Here is a 16,889-nt window from a genome sequence, read left to right on the forward strand (position 1 = left end):
TGCGATATACCGGTATTGACGATAACCGTGATATTCAAATCATGAAATATGGACATTGTGTTAATTTTGGCTGTGACGATATACCGGTATTGGTGATAACCACAATATTTAAAATGAACAGGACACTTATGATAACACGACACGCAAATAGCCTACTCCAGTGCCAGTACCTGGTTGACCTCCCAGGTGGCAGTATTGTGCCTTAACGCTGACCCCTGTCAAACAAGAAGAAGACGCAGCGTGCGGCCGCGCATCTCCCGAGAAGAACCATGCTTACAGACAGTAAGTTGCCATTATTTTACTAGTCATGGAATGGGAACCGTTACATTAACCTGTCAACAGCGGTTTCCTGTGTTCATATATTTAAATAAAGGGGTGATTCTTTTAATAACTACCACGTTTTCTCTACTGGTCTAATTTTTGTAATTGTATTTGCAATCAAGTCATGGCCAATACATGTGCGCAGCACTTGATTTCTTTGTTCAAATCTATTATATGATTAAAACAAATCTAGAAAAACTGAGCGAACACATTGCTACATTAAACTCTGTAAAATGTTAAGTTGGTCACAGGGCCATGCACTTAATGCCTCATCTGCAGCCGTTCTAGACGCACATTAATACTGAATTAGAAGTGCGTTAACTGCATGACTGCATTGGCGCCGGCGCAACGATAGGTTAAATAGATTAAAATTCGGGCAAGCAAGTTAACAGGTTAAAGTATTAGTTTTGAGTTAGTTATTAGTTATTTATTCATCGTACTGTTGAACTTGACAGTATTTTCTCTCTTGTTATTTCATAAAGAGCTTCAAAGAAGACAGAGAAATCCAGTCTCAGGTCAGCTGTGACCTGAAGAAGAAGTGAAAGTGTTTATCAGTATCCTTATGCTCATTGGGTAAAAAGAAAGTAAACAAAGTAAAAATGATATAGATATAATTTAAAAGTAAATAGGCATAAATATAAAAAAGAGTTTCTATAGATATCGCGATATATCGATATCGTGAATTCTTTTGGCCACAATAACTGTGGTGTGAAAAATCTAATATTGTGACATGTATACATGTACATATATATATATATATATATATATATATATATATGAAGAGATCATTTGCAAAAACAGATAAATATATATAACTATGGAAAAACCGATAAACGTCACTTTTAAAAAAAAGAGCTGATTGCCATGCATTATTCTCCACATATAGCGCGATCTGAACTCTAAACATGTTTTGTCAAAAAAGCCGGTTTTGTCTACTTTCAAGGCATCGCGAGTTCACGTTTTACCTGCTTGAGGGAAATGGTTGCCAGGTTTTCATAACAAAACCCGCCCAATTGCTACTCAAAACTAACTGCGTTTCGAGGGGTCCCCCGGTAAAAATCACGTTCTGGGGGCTAAAACACACGTTATTGGGGTCGCTTCAACCCACGGACATGAAAATCAACCCGCAGCAACAGTGATAAAGTAGCCCAATTCCACAGGAAAACCGCGGACTTGGCAACACTGTGACGGATACAACGGACACGAGTGTTGTCATGGCGTGACCACAACAGCTTGGAGTTGCCTAATTTGGCACGGTCTCCCTGCTGCACTAATAGTAGTAAGTCATTCCTCTGTGTATACATCATAGGCGTGGGAAGTGGGGGTGCTGCAGCATATTTTTTCCCCCGTTTTTTTTTCTGTGGGCAATTGTTTAACTGTTGGGAATAAAAAAAAAAAATCGTTGGCAAAGGCTATTACACTAACTCCATCCACCAATGTGAGATTGGGTTAGTCAACATGACAAAAGACGGTCACTAGTCGTTAGCTCCAGTGGTGCAGATGGTAAAATGTGTGTCAACTACCTTTTGACGTGATCGACCCGGGTTCGAATCTGCCTTTTGGCAAACTTTTTTTTTATCTGCTTTTGCTATAAAACAAGCTTTATAACAAAAAGTTATTATTACTTAATCAAAACAACCCAACTGCAGTTTGATTGATATTATAATTTTCCACATGAATTCAAGCTCTGCATCTAAGGAAGTAACGGTGAAGATGTTCAATTCACACCTGGCACGGATGTTGTACAGCCTCATGAGAGCACAGCACAGATGGTGATGTTGGGTCATCATTGACCAATGACATTCCTCCCTCTTTTCTTGGTTTTCTATAGTCAATGTAGATCTGCTCGCATTACGCTGAACTCTGTCTGGCCTCTATCAAGAAACTATGACTCAGTGTCAATTAAACTGTCTCTCATCTCATTTGAGACTGCTGTCCCCTTCCTCTCTTCTCACCCTCCTCTTACATCATTTCCTCTTGCTCTTTCCTCAACTCTTTCAATGTCCTCCTCCTCTCCTCTCCTCATTCTACATCCTCTCCTATTCCTCTCCCATCCTCTGTCTTCCTCCTCCACTCTCTCATCTTTATCTCTTCTTCCTATCCTCTCTTATCTTCTTCTACCTCCTCCATCTCTGTAGTTGTTTGTATTAAACGCTTTGAAAACATGAACCTTGGACTGGAGATTTTTTTGTGTGTGGGTTCTCAATAAAAATTATGTATGTTGTAATTTGTATTAACGCGATGAAAATGTACAACCTGTTTTGGAAAAGCGTTTGGATGCCTGTGTTTCTTGTTTTGAAAACCTTGACCTTAGTTTGAAAAAAATGTGTAAACCATTTGAGAAAAACTGTAAAAAGGCATCAAGCAAAAGCATATCTCTCAGGGGCTTGTGCACTTCATTACCATTCTGCCAGTGTCACAGTGACCTGGATGTTAACCGTTCTCTTGAGACTTTCAGAGAACGCTTTACCTTCTAATGGCTTGGGCAGGAAGTGAGCAGCTGGTTTAGTTTTCTTCACCCGGTTCCCCTTCATGGCCTGGCCATCTTTATTTAAGCCAAGGAACCATGCTCTCCCCGACTCCTGCTGCCTATACAGCATGGATGAGTAGATCACATAGTAGTTTTCAAACACAGACTCTTTAAACTTGCATTCCGGCGTAAACAGTTCCTGTAAGAAAGGGAGACACAAGAGGAAGGCGTCACACAAAAGCTGTGGTAAATTCTGTGTGGGATTTAGAGTTAAAAAATGGTTCAATAAACATTTCACAATTTCACATGAATAACTGAAATTTATTTTCACATGAATAACTGAAACTACTTTATCTGTTTGACCTAATTCTATACAATAAAATATCCCTTAATTATTTATCATTCTAAAAAAATTTTATAATGTAGCAATTTAGCATTGCCATTTCTATTGTATCTTACAGCTCTCCTCCAGTTCCATCACAAATCCCTAAGCATTTGAAACCTCAGGATTGGAAAACACTGATTTATAACATACAGTTTTAAGTCAGAATAAACTCAATACTTAATTTGGCAGTGAGGGACATTTTCTATCAATCAGAAGAGCTATACGACATATTGAACAGATTGCACTTCTGTCCCTCACAGCTTTGTTTCCATTCATTCACTAAATATGGTGTCCACTCTGAATAACATTTATAATTTGTATGTTTACAGTACATTGGTATTTGGAGTTTTGGTACATTTAATTAACAGAATAGAAACAGCAAACCTGGTAACAGAACACAGAGACTTCTTAAAATAACATTCACATTCCTGTACATTTTCCTATTACTCTGTATGCATGGTGATACGCCCGAGGTCTAATCTGTAGGCAGACACTGCAGGTCTGTCTGCTGATACCTCAATGAGCATACAAACAAAATAATTGGCCCCAAGACAAAATGTGATATTCACTCATGACAAATTAATCTCTACTTTCACCTTCACTCCAGGTGCCATGCTCAGCCATGCCAATGTCTATTATTTTCTTCAAATATCCATATCCAACTGCACAATCCACACTTTGGCAAGGACATTCCAACCTCTTCTTCGCCATCTTTTCAGTACATCTGATTCCACACCTTGTGGGCATACTGTACACCCACACTTCATTTGGCTCCACGAAATTTCATTTTGCAGTTCATTTGAAAAGTCTGGGATCATGCCAGACTGTGAATCTAGCAGGAGCAGTAAACATTATCTACTAAAAATCTCACACTTCCTTATCCAGAACATAAGACTCCATCAGATTAATCAATCGATTAAAATAAAAATGGCACAGCTGTCACACGGAGTTGTGAAACTGAGATCTTAAAGAATGAAGGTAATTCAAGTGGTTATTCAGTGGTGTGGTTCTGTTTCATTTATTTTGATACTTACGCTGAACGTCACATTGCATTATCACTAAAATAATTAAAATACCCATTACATTTACATTTAGTCATTTTGCAGACGCTTTTATCCAAAGCAGCTTACAAATGAGAATTATAACATTATAACAACAATTCACTTTTAATGATTTACTAAAAACAGACTCACTATGTACAGTAGCAAGCTGTATTAGCTTCACATTGTGCAGCATATATATATTTACTTCATTCTGACTGATTTAAGAATTTTGAAATATTGCAGTGTATTAAGTCAAAATGACTTAATTTAGCCAGTGAAAGCCATTCATTTCCTCTGTATGACCCATTATTTGGTGCCATCTGTAAACACTGTGTATGTTGTATTACTGCATCGATTAAAGCTTCCAGGCTTCCTGTCAATTCAACAACTCCACCACTTCAATAATCCTAGGAGCACTTCTCTCTATTGGTAAATAGCACCAAAACTATCATTTATAAATCTACAAATTCCATTAACACCCATCATTAAACTACACATTAAAGACCTCATATCTGTATAAGACTGCAAGTTCTAAGCATATAAATATGTGTCTGTTCTAAAAGTCTCCTTCTAAATGACAAATGAGGCAGATTTTACAGCAAATCACATCCTAAATACTTTCTTGCGAAAATAATACTGTTGAATATGAGATTCAATATCTCCTATATTTTAAAAGGTCAGTTAATCAAAAAATGTAAACCCCTATAATATATATTAATAAAAGTTGACCCCACTTTCCCCACTCTCCCCACTCTCTTTTTAAAAAGATATTAAGAACCAGCAATAGTTGGACAAATATTACTACAAAGGTGCTAAATTGTGCAAAATTGGAGCCCTATTGTTTTATTTTAAGCTGAGAGAAAAGCATTTCCACAGAACTCCTTCCTGTCTATTATTTCTCTGTTAAATCGTTTCTTGTCAACCCCAGACAAGGTACTTGGTTAGAAAAGGAGTGAAGACAGGAACTAAGTGGCATGTTAGTCAGATGCAACGGCAGAATAAATGGGATGAAATTGCATTATGTAAGGGAGTTGAACTCGGATGTGTTTTGGAAGGCTCTCTTGCACCCTTGATTAAACACTAACAGCTTACTTCATTGACTGCATGCTAACCAAGGGCTTTAAAACAAACCAGATCCTACCACTGGTGATTTTCACAGCATAGAAAGGTGAAAGTTCAACTGTTGAGTCAGTTTATAAGCCATTCTTATTACACAAAAGAGCTAAGACGAGTTAAATTAGTTAGCAACAGTGAACGCTACAAAATGTTAATCATATCTGACAACTACAGCAAACTCATGTGCCGCTTTAGCCTTATTCCCTTTAATGTAACTGTCTTTATAGTCTTAAAAAGTTTTCTTTTCCTCATATAATGTTAAGATTATTCAATAAATAAATCAGTATCGTTGACTAATTTACACTTTCTTAAAATAAACCTTCACACCTTCTTAAAATTCATAACACACTGAACAATATAAACATTTCATTCATTCTGCCAAAACTAAGCTACTTTCTGAATGTTTTCAAAAATAAACAATTATTTTGGTGTTGTAGAGTATTTTAATATGAGAGGATTCATCAAGACCACAGACAGAATTAGTCACTCCTTAATTATTCAACTTAATGACTCAAACTAAACAAACTTTTTTGTTTATACTAATGATTTTGAAGATGAGTTTCAAATTTTCTTTCATCTTGGCAACTTTGCAGCTTTCCTTTTGAAATTGATTACTGTGATGTAGAGAATGTACAAAGACCCTGATTCACAAAGACGTGTCTTATAACAAAGCCTGGCCCTCTTTGATGATACTCAGAAGTCTTGAGTATGATAAAACTACACAAAATTGACTGACTAAAATAAGTGAAAAAAATAAATACATAAATAAATAGAGAGATATACACGCTGCCTACAACAAAAATCACTAAATTATTGTCTTGCAGGAAGAAACACAACAAACCACTAATGAGTCAAATTTAATTAATGATTTTCTTTCTATTAAAAATGTTCTAATAATTAAATAGACAATCACAGAGATGTGCAGTCATTGGGTTATATTGACATCCTTCAGTAATGCAGACTCCAATTCCAAGATAAATCTGAAGTCTCTCTAAAACTGTTATTTAATTCTTGTTTTTGTTTCACTCCACCTGTTGTGTTAATCACAAGCAGAATTTAGATTCACTAAAGTGATATTGACAGCTAATTGGTTTGAAGGGTTACTGCTGATATTGATCGGTTATTTATATGGAAGGAGGCATATTTCAGCTGCATTTTTGCTGGAAACAAACAACATTCCATAATTAGCATATCCATTCTGATTGGTCAATTTACATATTAGAAGAGCAGATTCCCACCTATGCTAGAAATTATATAAAATATTAAAATAAATATTAATTAATTAATATCAATATAAAAATACATTTAAAAAAACATCTTTATAAAATATATACTTCTGAATTATACAAAAATTTGATTAAAGCATCTGTTTTAGTGTTATGTCTATTTAGAATACATTTTTGAGCAGGCTAGGCCTCCTTTGCTTGCTAAACTTGATTGCTGACTGCACAAGTCTCCCATGGGTCGGCACAAAGAGAGCCGGCGGTTAATACAATGAAAGCTTTATTTAATTTTGCATCCTAGACAACAAATTAGACAGGTGATATGTGTCACACTGTCCAACTTTGATCTCTGGCAGCAAACACTATGAGGAAGAGGCAATCCATGCTTTTAACCGCCTTCTGCCTGATGCTCTTTTCTTGACAGCTCTTCCTTTTCACAGCCTGCTATTAAAACAGCACATACCTTTCTATCGTGTAGCCATGGTAACGCTTGAAAGGCTACTGCCTAGCAATTAAGTTTTTTCCCCTCTTTCCTTTTTATTTTGCCGAAGAGAGACACCAGTATTTTTAGTATTCGAATATGCATATACATTGGGTCTTTTGTTCATGTTTCAAGAGTCACTGTGTGAAACAATGCAACATGGGAAGGGTTGATGATCTCAGTAGGAGCATGTTGAGAATTACTATGAAATAATTAGAGGACTGTAAGTAAAAATTTTAATATAGCTCCCCTGGCATTTCACCAGGCTATCATGGAAAAACCAATTTCCTACGAATGTAAACGAATGCTTCAAAAATTCTCCAAATATGTATCTAAAAACTGATGAAATTACTGAAAAAGTAAAGCTGAAGAAAATGACATTAAAAGGGGTAGAAAAAGCTGCTTGAAAGGAAAAGTCACTACTGCACCTGCGATTCACCCCTTATTTTCATTCTGCTTTGAATGTGTGGCCGTAATTGACCTTGGCCAGTGCCAGAAAGGGCAGTTTACTTCAGACACAGATAATCAACCCATCCCTCTCCGAGAGCAGACGGAGACACATGGGGGATGGGGGAAAGAGAGGGAGAGCGAAAAAGTGAAGAGACAGAAGTGAGAGAAAAGAAAGGTTAAGGAATACAAAAAAATAGACAGGGGGAGACAGATCCCGAGAAAGCGAGCGAGACGTGAAAAAAACGTGTTAGACTGGCTCCCTCGTGCTGGCCTGCCAAACCATTTCTCGTGAACAGGGAAAAATTGGAAATTGTTTAATGTTAACGTTTGAATCAAGTCTACTAATCTTGAAAAGACTGAGCTTCCCTCACATCTCTGCTCATGTTGAAACATCAAAAGAGAGCTACATAATATGAGCTTCACTGAATTTCCTCAACCAATCAAACAACAGAAAGGATGCTGTTAAATATGGATGGTCCATAAATATGTATTGTATCGGCAGGCTCTGATGAGCCTCTTGGCAACATGTGACATGGGAGTCTTTTCACTCAACACGAGGAATGATAGGGTAGGGCCACGAGAGGCTTTTTGATGGTTTTGTGCTCATGTAATCCGTCTAAAATGCAGTGCAAACAAAATGAGGCATATTGGATAAACTTGCTTGTTCCTGTTAAAATTTGAGATGAGGGTGGAGCTTCAAGCACAGTGCTTTGTGTGTTACGGTTCACTCTCTTCGGTGGCAGACGTGTTAATTCACACCATTAATTTCTGCCACAATAATATTCATATTTGCATTTTATTCTACTTTTGCAAGCTCTTTGGCATGTTATCAAGCCTGGGGAAGCGTACAAAATGCTACAATGATACTTGTTGTCAGTCATCCAGTGACTTACAGTGCCGAACTTGCCATAGATTACCAATTCAAACACGTATTTTTTTAAGTGCTACTATTAATCCTTCCTCTCTGTTGTACATCTCTTTGTTGATTATTATCAAGTGATTTTTTCAATGATGAATAGCTAAGAGCCCATTGCCTTTTGAAGAGCAGTCTAACCGCAAGCACTTAAAACTCTCCGTTCAGCCTCCCTGAAGAGAGTGACCTCTCGGCTGTGTGGTAGATTTTTAACACCAGCTCTATGAAAGGCAATGTCCCTAGATTCTGAGTGCACTTTAAGTGTCCCTGCTTCAGCTCTCTTGTGTGTTTACTCGGTAAATGGGGAGGGGGAAAAAATCATGTGAAGCTCCACAGCAATATCTGTTAATACTGTAGGTTCTAAATCTTGAATCAAGCCTCATTTCTAAGCAAACCAGATGAGAGGATCATGAATCCAAAATCAACTATAGTATTGGTAACAAGAGGAATGATATTTCCCTGTTGAGGATATCTCAGTGTCTGCAGTATTTATGTTGCTCTTGTTTGAGTGATATATCATGCATAAAGCTCTCAGGACAGAGAGACACTAGGAATGAATGGCTGGTTGTGGTCCAGTTCACACTGGCACAAGCTGGTACTGAGGGCTGAGAAGGACGTCCTTATTGTAGCAGGGTCATTCTCTGAAAACAGTGCCATCTGAGTTCTATGTACTGATATATTTAACAGGATACTAAACTTGGTCACATTATCTGATCAACTGAACTCAAACAGAACAGAAGAATAGAACAATTTTATTTTTAAATGCATGTTTTGATTAGAACATCAGCCTTCATTTTCAAAAATGCTTTTTTGGACAAAATTTCCTCCAACTGATAACGGTTCAAACAGATGCAAGTTGTTCTTATAGTCTATATCAGAATTTCATTTTGTTTACTTATATTGGCCTGCTATTGGGCATTCATCAAATCAGAAGTGACAGTAAAAACATTATTATAAAAATAAATAAATAAAAATTCTACAAAACTACTACACAGCACAACCGTTTTCAACTGTAATAAGAAATGTTTCTTGAGCACCAAATCAGCATATTACTGTATTTGTCAAGGATCATGTGACACTGAAGACTGGAGTAATGGCTGCTGCGATCACAAGAATAAATTACATTTTGAAATATGTTAAAATAGAAGACAGGTGTTTTAAATGTGATTGTGTTTTTATCAAATTGCAGCCTTAGTGAGCATAAGAGACTCTTTCAAAAACATAAAAAAAATTATTAACCTTAAACTTGAACGGTAGTGTAATTGTACAAAAACGTCATAATCATAAAAATAAATAAATAAAACATTATGTTCTGACCACTAAACGTATTACTGGGGGAAACACATTGCCCTGTGGTGGTACCTCAATGTCTATGGCTGATACCTTTTCAAATTAAATAAAAAAAATAAAAATAAAAAGATCCTGAAATTTTTTAGCACAAATGGCACAGTTTTCTGTGAATGACCCAGCCACAAGTCAGTCTAAGAACTCCACACAGTGCTCGACCTTGAGGGAGATCTCAATGGATAAACTTCCCGTGAGCCAGTGCTGGCCACCAAAGAGCTGTTGATCTTTAAATTGAGGCCAGTTTGGTCTTAAAGGAGTAATCCAGCAGTCATTATTGGCTAGCCAGGAGATGTGAGGTCTCTCTAACAAGCCGACAGACTGCAGGAAGGCAGGACTCGGGGCTGTGGCAGTCACACGGCGCACAATTCCCTAGCTGTCAGCCTGACAGAGATGTAGATGACACACAGTCCAATGCCTTAAGAGAGAAACATGGATTTTGCCTTTAGGCCTTCAGCTGCATCATGGGATGGATTTGAAAAATGCATCAAATATCGGTGTGGTAAACAACGGCATTTTGTCAGCTTGAGGAATCCCCAAGTATTATTCAGTGGCAAACTTGTCCTGCGTCACTTATTCTGTGAACATGAATAATACCTCAAACTGTGCAGCTTGATGTCAAGAAGTGTGCTATATCTTTCCTAAGAAAACAGATGCAAAAAAATCCATAGACTTGCATTGAAGGAAGGTTACCACCTAGCAAGATGCTTAAAACCACTCAGAAGACCTTAACGTCTGCATAACCAAATCACTCATGAAACCATAACATTAAATATTGAAAATCATCAAAAACATTGTGGCAGCAAGGTCATATTTTCTCACAATTGTTTTGTGCTCTTATTTATCCTGCTAAACAACCAATATGACTGATCTTGGGCTTTGTACTGTCACTTACTTTTAGAATAAATATTCTTACTTTTGTAAAAAAAAAAAAAAAAAAAAACAAATTCTGACTCAAGAAGGACTGTAATACCTGTATATCTGTCTGTCAGCATCTTAGTGGCTGTTGTTTGGCTTGGACTAGCAACTATGCTGCAGTTACATGAGCTGTGACGTCAAAGGCAGCAAACAGGCTAAAGTCCATTTCACATTTTTAAACATCATCTGAAAAATTTTGTTGGGTTGTGGGCTCAAGCTAAAAATATAACAGGCTTGGTCTGAACTTGTGTATGCATACATGTGTCTCCCTCGCAGACAGGATTTTCCTCCAGCAGGGATTCCTGTCTGCCAGCGAGCATAGTGAGTCACCTTCCACCTCACATTCACAGCTTGTGTCAGTGTGGGAGAATGTGTGCATTTGTGCGTGTGTGAGCAAAAGTGTAAATGATTATTTCCTCTCTTCCATCCAATATCTGTATTGAACTGTTAGCCAGAATATTCAATGAAGTATTTGCTATTTCCTCTAATCCCTCGATATGCCTGTTTGGCGGATTCGGTACGTGCAATCTGGTTGGAGATATGTGCTTTATCATGGATGATAAATCTTGGATGACATTTGCTGGACCGTACTCTTTGAAAACCTGCATTCATTTCACATAGCCTTAAAAATGCAGGAAGGATATGAAGATTTCCCACTCTAATGCTCAGGAAATAGAGAACACTTTTTCCACTCATCCCTAATGCGGAGACAAATAGCACATCTTGATTAAAAAAGATTAAGCTTTATTCCACAATATAACATATCTGTTGAAACCTTTTGTTGTCCCCAGATAACACAGATGGAGTCTGAGTGATATGGCTGATCTCCAGTCGGGGACTCCAACAGGAGATATCGTTTTTCTTTGTTGTTTCAAATTGGGCTCTTACACGCACGCAGGGAGGCAGACTTTGCCTTTCTCTGGTCCAGAGCGTTGCTCACAGAGATCTGTCAAACCCTCTACACAGAGGAATATGAACTGCACCACGGGGCATATTTAAACCATCCATCTCCACAAGCATGGGAATACCGTTCTCTGGCAGTTAAAGAAGCCCCATCGGGATGACATCGCTGAAGCCCCGAGGAAAACTTGTAAATGTAAACTGTAAATGTACTGAAGTCATGGTACAGTACAAACATGACATATATTATTTTGCTGTATTGTCTTTACAGTACAATTGTGATAAGGGGAAAACTAAAGGAATAGTTCACCTAAAAATCTATTCTGTTTTCATATACTCACTCTCATGCCTTTTCAAACCTTTTTCAAAAGATATCTTGAAAAATGTTTTCATACAATAAAAGTCAATGGCATCCATTGTTGTTTAGTTGATGAACATATATGGACAAAAACAGTTAATATAATCTTTTGCATTAATTTTTGGATGAACTATGCCTTTAAAGAGCAGGTCATATGGTATTTTAAAGTGTCCTAATATTGTGTTAGAGTCCCCTACAACAGGTTTAAATGCATCTAAGGTCAGAAAACATTGTAATTTTCTCAGAATATACATTTAATATTAGAGTCATTTGCCAATGATTTCTAAACGATTCGATTCCAAGCAAGTTCGGAGCAAACCCCTCCCTTCCATAAGCCTACTCTGCTCTGATTGGTCAGCTGGCCAAGCCTGCTGTGATTGGCACAGAGAGGAGTCCTTGAGCAAGTTAGCGAGCGCTACATTGACAAAGCACCTTTGCATAAAACAATAATATAGTGCTCCAATCTGTCAGAGAGCTTGTTAGTCCAAATTAAGAAGATAGAAGAAGCCAACGAAGATAAAAGCCAAGATTAGAGAAGCAGTCCTTGGTAAAATGACATGCACACAACAAAAGGTTCGAATTGTATTTCTGTGGTATCCTTGAACACAGCGTCTTCTCAACATGATGTAAACACACTAACTAGTCTAGCGGAAGTGTTTGTGGGCAGGTCAGACTCTGGGCAGGCGGGAATTATGCAAATGTGTTACCCAGTGATGTATACCGGTAACAGGCAAAAGATTAGAAAATATTCAAGATTCATTTAGGCGATTCAGAACCAACTCTCTCTTTTGAGAGACAATATCTTTATTTATCGTTTTTTGATTAATAACTTTGCAGAGTGTTTTCATTTAAGGATAGCTACGTTATAAACTGCAAAAGAGATATTTTTCAAAAACCCATATGACCTGCTCTTTAATAAACAAGATATCCCTTAGGAAGGAAAAATAAGATTTCTTTAATATCTCAATTGCTTCTAGACAGCACTGAGAAAAAAAATGGAGATCAGCTATTGCTTTAAACTACACAATGGAGCAAATATATAATATAAAACGATATTAATAATATAAAAAGTTATATCCATTTAATTCATTTTTAAAATTCTATGTAACCCCTTCAATTATAATGATGATTAATGGGGGAAATGCAAAATGGCTGATAGTCAAATAAAAAAAAGAAAAGAAAAACAACTATTTAAAAATAATTTACAGTGTCCTATGGTGCAGTATTAGTATCAGCACTTGCATAAAATTGATAGATGTCTGGGGTGTTTGTTGGGGCTTTACATTACAAGAGATGAAATGCAGCTTACATACAACATACAATGACGTTCTTTGTCCATTGTTGAAAGACAGATTATACTCAAGTGAATCAAAGTAATTATAAGCATGTATTAACCTTAAATAGGGCTTTATTCCTTGCCTCTGTATCATCACTGGAATATAATTTAATCCTAAACTATCCCATAGCCTACATTAATGAAATCCAATGCAACTGTTTAAATTAATCAGACACAGTGCCCTCACAGAAAGCTATGAGATTAGCAGCAATGGGTTTTACCCTAAAAAATGATTTTAGAGACAAATCAAGGTGAAACATGTCACACCCCTGTGGACTGTCTATTATGGTTTCTCCCTCTGTATCCTTATTTGGTTGTTCCTGTTCTCATTATGAGTTAATAACCTCATTGTGCTCACCTGTCTGCCCCTCGTTATCCACCCTATATCAGTTCCTGTCCATTGTGTTCCAATTTGTCAGTTATTGTGAATGTTACCCTGTGTGTGTGCTCCTACCCTCTTGTTATGTTATTAAAGGTTTCTTGTATCCTGCATCCTCGTCGTCCTGCCTGTTCTCTGGCACAGCAACACCGTGACAGAATAACTGACCCAAAACAAGATGTCTACGGCTGAAGACAGGCTTTGGTGTCTGCGGCAGGGTGGTCGGGATTTGGAGAGGTATGTGGAGGAGTTCCTAGAGCTCTCTCACCAGGTGAGCTGGTTCGATTCTGTCCTCGGGGTCTGTTTTTGGCTGGGGCTGGATGATGACGTAATCAGCGGTTATCTTCCCACATATAGCTTTCCCCTGATCGAGCTGGTTAATCAGGTCCTGTATCTAAATGGAGTTAATCTGGAGGTAGAAGAAGTTGGGAGCGATCATCATCCAGTCCCTCTCGAAAACCTCACCAGCTCACCCCTCGCCCGGACCCTCCACATACCTATCCAAACGTTCAGGTTACCCATCTCATCCCAGCACCATCTCTGTCCTCAGCCCAGAAGTGCGGGCTGTTCCCGAGTCAAGCCCACGGAGGGCTCCTGTTCCCGAGTCAAGCCCAGGAAGGGCTCCGGATCCCCAGTTCAGCCCAGGAAGGGCTCCAGCCCCAGAGCTCGCTCCCGTGACTGCTCCAGCCCCAGAGCTCGCTCCCGTGTCGGCTTCAGCCCCAGAGCGCCCTCAAGAGCCCGCTCCGACCAGAGCCCGCTCCTCCAGAGCGACCCCCAGGATTCCTAGATTTCCCCAAGTAGATTTTTTTGGGGGGGGGTATCCCCTGCTCCGCCGCGGGCTCCCGAGGTCCCTGATCCACCGTGGCCCCCCGAGTATCCGGTTCCGCCATGGCCTCCCAAGTATCCTGCTCCGCCACGGCCTCCCGAGGTCCCTGCTCTACCATGGCCTCACGAGTAGCCTGCTCCGCCATGGCCTCCCGTGTCCTCTGCTCCGCCATGGTTCCCGGATCCACCCTGGAGGCTCTCCGTGGCTCCGCCCGATTCCAGTCCTGCACCAGCCCACCCCCCTGTCACACCCCTGTGGACTGTCTATTATGGTTTCTCCCTCTGTGTCCTTATTTGGTTGCTCCTGTTCTCATGAGTTAATCACCTCATTGTGCTCACCTGTCTGCCCCTCGTTATCCACCCTATATCAGTTCCTGTCCATTGTGTTCCAGTTTGTCAGTTATTGTGAATGTTACCCTGTGTGTGTGCTCCTACCCTCTTGTTATGTTATTAAAGGTTTCTTGTATCCTGCATCCTCGTCGTCCTGCCTGTTCTCTGGCACAGCAACACCGTGACAGAATAACTGACCCAAAACAAGATGTCTACGGCTGAAGACAGGCTTTGGTGTCTGCGGCAGGGTGGTCGGGATTTGGAGAGGTATGTGGAGGAGTTCCTAGAGCTCTCTCACCAGGTGAGCTGGTTCGATTCTGTCCTCGGGGTCTGTTTTTGGCTGGGGCTGGATGATGACGTAATCAGCGGTGATCTTCCCACATATAGCTTTCCCCTGATCGAGCTGGTTAATCAGGTCCTGTATCTAAATGGAGTTAATCTGGAGGTAGAAGAAGTTGGGAGCGATCATCATCCAGTCCCTCTCGAAAACCTCACCAGCTCACCCCTCGCCCGGACCCTCCACATACCTATCCAAACGTTCAGGTTACCCATCTCATCCCAGCACCATCTCTGTCCTCAGCCCAGAAGTGCGGGCTGTTCCCGAGTCAAGCCCACGGAGGGCTCCTGTTCCCGAGTCAAGCCCAGGAAGGGCTCCGGATCCCCAGTTCAGCCCAGGAAGGGCTCCAGCCCCAGAGCTCGCTCCCGTGACTGCTCCAGCCCCAGAGCTCGCTCCCGTGTCGGCTTCAGCCCCAGAGCGCCCTCAAGAGCCCGCTCCGACCAGAGCCCGCTCCTCCAGAGCGACCCCCAGGATTCCTAGATTTCCCCAAGAAGATTTTTTTGGGGGGGGGGTATCCCCTGCTCCGCCGCGGGCTCCCGAGGTCCCTGATCCACCGTGGCCCCCCGAGTATCCGGTTCCGCCATGGCCTCCCAAGTATCCTGCTCCGCCACGGCCTCCCGAGGTCCCTGCTCTACCATGGCCTCACGAGTAGCCTGCTCCGCCATGGCCTCCCGTGTCCTCTGCTCCGCCATGGTTCCCGGATCCACCCTGGAGGCTCTCCGTGGCTCCGCCCGATTCCAGTCCTGCACCAGCCCACCCCCCTGTCACACCCCTGTGGACTGTCTATTATGGTTTCTCCCTCTGTGTCCTTATTTGGTTGCTCCTGTTCTCATGAGTTAATCACCTCATTGTGCTCACCTGTCTGCCCCTCGTTATCCACCCTATATCAGTTCCTGTCCATTGTGTTCCAGTTTGTCAGTTATTGTGAATGTTACCCTGTGTGTGTGTGTGTGTGTGTGTGTGTGTGCTCCTTCCCTCTTGTTATGTTATTAAAGGTTTCTTGTCTCCTGCATCCTCGTCGTCCTGCCTGTTCTCTGGCACAGCAACACCGTGACAAAACATTTACTACTAGTGTCGGATTATTAGATTTAGTCAGTATTATATTTGAAATAAAGTGTCCAATTGTAAAGTGGGTTTTGACACAAATTTCCCGATTCGATCTGATTCTCATTCACAAGCTTTCGATTCGATTACCGATTCAATATCGATTATTTTGGATACATATCAGGTACAGTCAGTGTTGGGTAGTAACGCATTACTTAGAAACAGTGTGCGGCGTGGGACAAGATGGGCGAGTGCTGGTGCGGGCAGGTAGACACTCATGTGTGTGTGTGTGTGGGATGCGGGAGAATAAAATGATTCACGTGACTCCCGCAAAATAGTAATATCTAAACATAAAATATCTAAAACAAATAAATTGTTATTCATGTATTGCGCACAAGCAACATGAACTAATATAAATATAAACGATTAATAGGTGCAAGCATATGCAGAGTTTCTATTTAGGCTATAACACATGTTTGCAGCGTTGAGCAATGCAGTGCTGAAATTTGCGTGCTCATGAATCCTCTCATTATAACACACGAATTGTAGACAAGATTCCTTATGCATATATTTATTGTGTTATAACAGAGATTTGTGAGATTGCAATGACATTCTGCCATGCCAAACCATGCACGCAGCAGCCGCTTGCTTTAGTTAAAAATAACGGTGTTCTGTGAATGTTGATGCTTTAATAACCAATATTTATTGGGGAGCGT

The 16,889-nt window shown here is 40.0% G+C and overlaps 1 protein-coding gene across 2 annotated transcripts in view; it reads right to left on the bottom strand.

The window, feature by feature from the left end:
* Positions 1-16,889, bottom strand: part of LOC107569606 (fibroblast growth factor 14) — a 180,921-nt gene that overhangs the window by 28,648 nt on the left and 135,384 nt on the right. For both annotated transcript variants that reach the window (XM_016255731.1, XM_016255724.1), the window contains exon 4: positions 2,792-2,990. In XM_016255731.1, the coding sequence (XP_016111217.1) occupies positions 2,792-2,990 (199 nt within the window). The remainder of the gene's footprint in view (positions 1-2,791; positions 2,991-16,889) is intronic.

This window comes from Sinocyclocheilus grahami, unplaced genomic scaffold (genome assembly GCF_001515645.1).
Source record: "Sinocyclocheilus grahami isolate Dianchi unplaced genomic scaffold, SAMN03320097.WGS_v1.1 scaffold28.1, whole genome shotgun sequence".
Taxonomy (NCBI): domain Eukaryota; kingdom Metazoa; phylum Chordata; class Actinopteri; order Cypriniformes; family Cyprinidae; genus Sinocyclocheilus; species Sinocyclocheilus grahami.